This window comes from Heterocephalus glaber, unplaced genomic scaffold, assembly GCF_053883595.1.
Source record: "Heterocephalus glaber isolate CG9 unplaced genomic scaffold, H.glaber_assembly_v1.0 deba00000071, whole genome shotgun sequence".
Classification (NCBI taxonomy): domain Eukaryota; kingdom Metazoa; phylum Chordata; class Mammalia; order Rodentia; family Bathyergidae; genus Heterocephalus; species Heterocephalus glaber.
This window is the reverse complement of record NW_028258137.1, coordinates 32,599,067-32,605,942: the sequence shown is the minus strand read 5'-3', so window position 1 is coordinate 32,605,942 and position 6,876 is coordinate 32,599,067. Positions and strand designations below refer to the sequence as shown.

Sequence of the window (6,876 nt, the reverse complement as noted above, 5' to 3'; positions counted from 1 at the left end):
CATTATTTTTATCTTATCCCATAAGCACCTCAAATTCTACAATGATTCGAAAAACTCACCTCCTCATTGTCCTTCTAAATCTGTCCTTGCTTGCACCTTTATTTCCTAGGTCAGACAATGACCTGTTAATTGGTATTCATGCTCCTAGCTTTATCCCTCCCAAATTCATCTCCAAACAGCTACCAGGATATTCTGCCTAATGTACAAGTCTTGGTTACTGATCTGGGTTATTCAGAAACTCTGAAAACAACAGGAACAAAATTCAAACCAACCTAAACAAAAAAGTAGGAATTTATTGGCTCATATGAGTCATCTAGGAGTACTATTAGCTGCTGGCATGGATAGATTCAGTTGCCCAAACAAGTTCACTTGGGAAAACGTCTCTCCTCTCAGCTCCAGTATCCACTGTGGCTTTCTTCTCAAGCAAGCCCTCACCAGTGGTGGAACATTTGTCTCTAAGAGATTCCAGGTTTAAATCCTACAATTTTATTAATCACAAATGGAGAAGCTGGCCATGGTGGCACACGCCTATAGTCCCAGTACTCAGGAGACTGAGGCAGATAGGATCACCATAAATTCAAGGTCAGATTGAGCTACATAGTGAGTTCAAGGCCAGCCTGGACTACACAGTGAGGCTCTGTCTCAAAAAAACAAACAAACAAACAAATGGAGGTGAATATTTATCTCCTAATTGCTTCAATAAAAAGTTCAAGGAAGATTCTTGTTGGACTAGTTTAGGTTATATGGCTCCCCTTGAACCAAGTGCTCAGCATGGAAACAGAGTTGAATCTGCCCCACCTGTTATGGTTTGAATCTTGTACGTCCCCCAAAACCCACGTGTTGAAAGCATGGTCCCCAATGCTGTAGCATTCAGAGCAGGGGCCTGTGAGAGGTGATTGGACCATGAAAACTCTGACCTGGAGGATGGATTATTCCACAAATGGATTCATAACTTAATGGGCTTGGGAGGGACTTTGCTATGAAAGTAAGCTCGGTCTCTTTGCTTCTTGGCTGCTGTGAGGTGAGCTTTGCTCACCCTGTGCCCCCTCCACCATGATGTTCTGCCCTGCCTCAAGCCCAAAACAACAAAGGTAACCTATCATGAACTGAAATCTCTGAAACCATGAACCAATATCAAGCTGATCCATCTCAGCCATTTTATCACTGTGACAGAAAGCTAACACATCACCCAATCATGAAAACTAAGAGTGGGTAAGAGAGGGATTTACCCAAAGGGGAGCAGAAGATAGGATACTAAGCAGTCAAAATCCATGGACATCCTAGCATCATTCTTCAGCCTAACGCTCCTCAGTGACCTGTCTGTCACTATTAGGATGAGCTCTCGGGCTCTGGCTATAAAATACAAGGCTTAGATCCCTATAACAAAACCACTTTCCACATCCTGCCAGATCTGACTTCTAAGAGTTTGTTTTGTTAAACAAATTTCTATCTATGTTCATACTTTTTTCTTCTATTATCTTTATCCAGTTTTAGGATTAGCACAATGTTGATTTCCTAAAATGAGGGGAGAAGTGTTCCTTCTTTTTTCTGCTTTAATTATTTGATGTAATTTTTCAGTTAAAATGTATAGGAGCCTGCTGTTGTCATATAGGTAGTTCTTCTTTTTTTTTTTTGGTAGTTTTTCAAGCTAGGAATATACTTTCTTTAATTGGTGCTATTCAAATTTTCTATTTCCTCCAGAGTTAGTTTCATTAATTTGTCTTTCAAGGTACTTCTTAGAAGTTGTCAAATTTATTTCAAAAAAGATTTTTGTAATATGCTTTCTATATCCTTTTAAATTCTGTAAAATCTGTGGTAATGTCTCCTAGATCTTGATATTTTAATTTTAAAAATGTATAATTGATACTGTGTAATAGGAAGAAAGGTCTAAAGGAGCAGGGGAAGTGGGGGGGGTAGGGGAAAGGAAAGAAGGGAAAAGAAAAAATATGAGACAAGGAAAAAAATGGAAACAAAGTCTTTGCAAATAGGGAAGGGTGGAGGGGGTGAAGGGAGGGCAGGGGAATGGGGAAAAAAATAAGAACCAAAATACTCATATAATGGTACAAGATCCCAATGATGAATGTAACTGTACTGTATACCTAAAATGTACCAATAAACTTAATGAGAAAAAAATAAAATAAAATACAAGGCTTGGGCCGGAGATTTAGCTCAGTGGTTCTGCCACCTGCCTCACAAGTGCAAGGTCCTGAGTTCAATCCCCGGTACAAAAATAAAATAAAATAAAATAAAATACAAGGCTTCTCACTATCTTGTCATTTTCACTTGTCCAGCCTCCCCTCGCTGTTATTATGTGATGTGTACTTCAGGCTCCTCCAACACTGTACATTATGCTCATGCTCCACATAGCTTTTCTTCTTTCTTCTTTTTTTTTTCTTTTTTTCTATCTTTCTTTCTTTTTTTTAAGACAGAGTCTCATTGCTCAGATTGGCCTTGAACTCCTGGGCTCAAGTGATCCTCCTGGTTCGGTCTCCTAAATTACCGGGAATATAGGTGCCCCTCACCAAACCCAGTTTTCCATTCAATATTGGGTCATACACTTAGTTTCTGAAATACCCATCCCCAGGAGCTGGGTGTACAACTCACTGCTAGCATTCTAGTCTAGGATAAGCAAAGCCCTGAGTTTGATTCTCTATACCATAAAAATAAAAACAAAGAAAAAAAAAGACCTGTCCTCTTTCCTTGGCTAATTCTACTTTTTAGGGGGGATATTAATGGGGATTGAACCCAGGACCTTCACACCAAGCTATATCCCCAGCACTTAGTATTTTGAGACTGGGCCTTGCTCAATTCCCCAGGCAGGACTGGACCTTTCAATCCTCCTGCCTCAGCCTCCCAAAGTACTGGAAATATAGGCATGTATCACTACATCCAGCTTCCAACTTACACTTAAAGACTGAATTTAGGTCTTCCCAGACTGTTAAGATCTCACTAGATAGCCCTGTTCCTGCATTTCAACATTTTATCAACACTAAAGAGTCTGGCAGGGTACAACAGTCACCCAGTAACTCCCAAATTCTTAGATAAATGAAGGAATGAGTGATGGAGAAGAGTAGAAACTCTGACTGAACTGGTTTAAAAGGGAAATTTGTTGCCTCATAGAAATGAAAAATCTAGTATAAGACCTGAGTATATAAGTAAATAAGTGGATGGATGGATGGATGGATGGATGGAAAGATACATGGAACCCCAGGCATGGTGACACAAGCACAGGCCTGTAATCCCAGCACTCTGGGAGGCTGAGGCAGGAAGATCACAAGTTCAAGCTTAGCATGAGCAATTTAGCAAGAACCTGTCTCAAAAATTAAATATAAAAAAAGGGCTTCAAATGTAGCTCAGTGTGAAAGCGCTGGGTCACGCACACATGCACATATTAAACCTTTCCTTTTCCAGCAGTGTGAGAAGCCGACTGCAGCAATGACTTTCCAGTCACAGACATGTGTACAGCCTGTCTTTCCAGAGGTTAAAGCCATATTTGTGTGGACGTAATCCTGACCACTCTCACCTGGCACTTGGGGCATTCCTGAGCCTCACAGCAAGAGAATGGAGGGACACCAGGCCCCAGAGGAACAACTAGGATATCCTTTAAAAGAAACTGGGTGGTTTTCTCTATTTACAGATTAACTTCCTGGCAAAGGGCTGCATGCCTGCCCCAGCTGGAGGTGGATGAGGAATCCAGTGCTTAAAAGCCCTCAGAGACCTTGAACCTTCATTGAATGAGCATTTTGCTTCATTCCAAAAGGAAGCAAAATGAACCACCCGATTTCTGAACTTTTAAGGACCTAGAGCCTCCTTCCTTTGATTTGGTGAGAAGCTGATTAAGTTCAGCCCCTCAGGAGCCCTTGAAATGAGCTCCACCCTGCCTCAAAGCCTCACCACCCACTGAGAACTCTTTCTACCCAGTTGAGTGTGGATTACGTCAGCATCCTACCAGGCACAGTCCTGTTTTGCAGGGTGAATTTCCATTAGGAGGAAGGGGAGAGGAAAACAGAGGAGGCTACAAAAAACTGAAAGCAGTTCCCAAAGCTTGGCTTCTCCCCAGGAAGCTGTAGAAAGAGGCCCCAAACTTCCAGCTGCAAGCCCAGGCCTGTTTCCTGGCCCTCTCAAAGCGCAGCACCCCAGGGATGGTCCAGGGCTGTGGGCCAGCTGAGGAGGCCAGACTCTTCTGCTCCCTCCTTGGAAGAAGGCAGGCTCTGCTGAAGCAAAAAGAACCTTTTGTGGGTTGTTTTTTGGTTCGGGTTCTTTTTTTTTCCAGGCTGAATTGCTTTACTTCTTGTCCTTTCATGCTTTTTTCCTTCTCTACCACAGTCACCTTGTGGTCTCAAAAAAAAAAAAGTGTATTCAATTTCTCAGGTTTTTGTGGACAGAAAGAAGAGTCCCTTCCAGTAGCTTATTGGTCTTCTCCCTCCCTCCTTCCCCTTCATTCCTCCAGCTCCCACTCCCTTCTCCTTTCCTTCCTTCCTGGTCTCTCCCTCTCTCCTATCCTCCTCCTGCCCTCTCCATCTCCCTCCCTCTTCTCTTTCTCCTCTTTCTCCCATAAAAGTGAAGGAAAAGGCCCTCCTTACCTCACCCAGCCTTCAGGAGGGGGACCCAGAGCTGGCCACTTCTGCCCAGGCAGGTAGGGGCAGAAATGATCCCCACCTTACAGACTGTAAAAGAACTGGGGCTTTACCTATTCACAGGAAAGTTCTTCCCCTTCAAGCAGGTCTCACAGTTCCAAAGCCACAATGCTGACATCCCCATCTGGGTTCTGCTCTGTCCTAGCAGACCCTACTCAGCAAGTTACTGAACTTCCTCACCTGTGAACCGGGCATGCTTCCGCCAATGCCATTAAGCCACCCCAGGGGAGGCCTCACCCTGAGGCAGGCAGGCTGGGAAGTCTCCCTCCAGTTCCGGCTCCTGTTCACAACTGCACCCACCCTCCCCTGCCAATCTTCTCCTCTCTTCTCGGATCCCAATCCTGTCTTTCAAATGTGTCATCATTTATTTGCAAACATGTCTATTTGATTTCAAGTGCAAATGCTTTTGAGTTGCATTGAAAACAAAACACATGCAGGGGGGAAAAGAAAGTCTGGCAGACATGTTAGTAAACAGTGAAATATTTTTGAAGGCTGAATGCAGATAGCTCAGATGCTAGAGAGTTCACACTGACAGACTTCCGATAGGAGGAGACACGTGAATATTAGCAGAGGGACATTTTGCCCAGGATTGGTAACCAGGAACAAGAATCCCACCTCCTTCCTTCCTACGGGCACTCAACACTCCATTTACTGGGTGACCAAGGCCTTGTTGCCCTCTGTTTATTCGATCCCAGTCTCATCCTGATCATTCCCATAATTAATTAGCAGTACTGCAAGTTAAATATTAAATTATTCATACAAACAGTGAGAGTGAGCCAAATTCAAAACCTTCCTGTCAGGGATGCTGGCTATTCAGGAAGCTGTTGAAAATAAAGGGGAGGGTTAAAGACTGAGATGCACACAAACTGTGCTGTGACCCCTGATCCTCAGGACTGTGAGCAAGGGGGTCAAGGACAGCCAAGCCCAGAGAGCCACCGGAGCAGAAGAGTCAGGTTCCTCGCTTCCAGAGCTGTGGGCAAATCCCAGGGGAGTGAAGAGTTCTTCATCCTGGGCCAAAGCCAGGAGACAGGGTTCCTTCCGGCCTCGTCCTCAATGGGCAAAGCCTATTGCGGAAGGGCGCTTCTGAAGCCTGGGTCCCAAAGAGCGGGGCTTTCTCTCCTCCATGAGCATCCTCGGCCGGGGGCGGGGGGGGGGGCGTTTTCTCGTCTCCCTGGCCGAAGCAGTTCCAGGAAGGAAGCGAGGGTCCCGATCTGCAAAAAAAGCGGCTCAGCTCCTCAGCTCCGGGATCCCATCCTTCAGAGAGAGGCGTCCTTGCGGTCCGCGACCTCGGTGTGGGGCTCAGGTTTCCTCTCTTCTCTCTCGTGGTGTTCCCCCAGCTTCTGGGACTGGTCTGCCACCTGGGTGCCTTTGCTGGAGTGGCACCCCATCTTAGGAGGGCGCCGAGGACGGAAAGGTCTGCTCCGTGGGTCCCCGGGCGCCAGGGTTAAATATCCCTCCCTCCCCGCGCTGGGGAGAAGAAAGCTGGGCGGTTTCCATGGTCATCAGGCGACACCACCCCCACCCCCGACCCCCGACCCCCTACAGCCTAAGAAGCCTTGAGGGGTCCAGGCCTGGAGCACGCCTCTTCCTGCTAAAGCGACTCTTCCAGGGGCTGTCTCCCATTCATCCACGAGAGAAACTCCCTTTTGTTTGAGCCTTAACTTCTTTACACACACTCTCTCTCCGCACCCACCACGAGTCACCTGGAAACGCCAGCCTCACCTACACCTTCAACTAAAGCCCTGTTACTAAGCAATAAGCTGGGCCTGCCTCCCTGTCCCAGGGTCACAGCCAGGGTGACTCACAGACCCCCTGCTTGGAGGGCAACCCCTCCCCCAGAACGCCAACTCCACCCAGTGGTGAAGAATAGAGACCTGAGGCATGGACTCCCCGGTGACCCAAACGTGCAAGTAATTAAAAGAATGCATGGGCACCGGGGACCATAGTACTGTCCCCCAAAGGCAACACCTGGCCACTACTGTGTTTACAGCTCTGAGCGGTAGGGCTTTTCTTTTCCTTGCAGTACAGGGGATGGAGCTCAGACTTCACACTGAGCTGCACCCCACCCCTTTTTATTTTTCATTTTGAGACAAGGTCTCAGTAAATCTCTAAATTGACCAGGCTGGGCTGGAATTTGTGATCCTTCTGCCTCAGTCGCCCAGAGTACAGGGATTGCAGGTGTGCCTCACCACCCTCAGCTAAGAAGTTGCATTATTTAAAGCTCATTTCACAGATGGAG

General features: G+C 46.2%; 1 protein-coding gene across 1 annotated transcript; it reads right to left on the bottom strand.

Moving 5' to 3' along the window:
* Positions 1-305: 305 nt before the first annotated feature.
* On the bottom strand, positions 306-6,140 carry Chd9nb (CHD9 neighbor). The gene is given in 2 exon segments (XM_087206565.1): positions 306-5,900; positions 5,903-6,140. Coding segments are annotated over 2 exon segments (159 nt in total). The 5' UTR covers positions 6,026-6,140; the 3' UTR covers positions 306-5,864.
* Between the last annotated feature and the right edge of the window lie 736 nt (positions 6,141-6,876).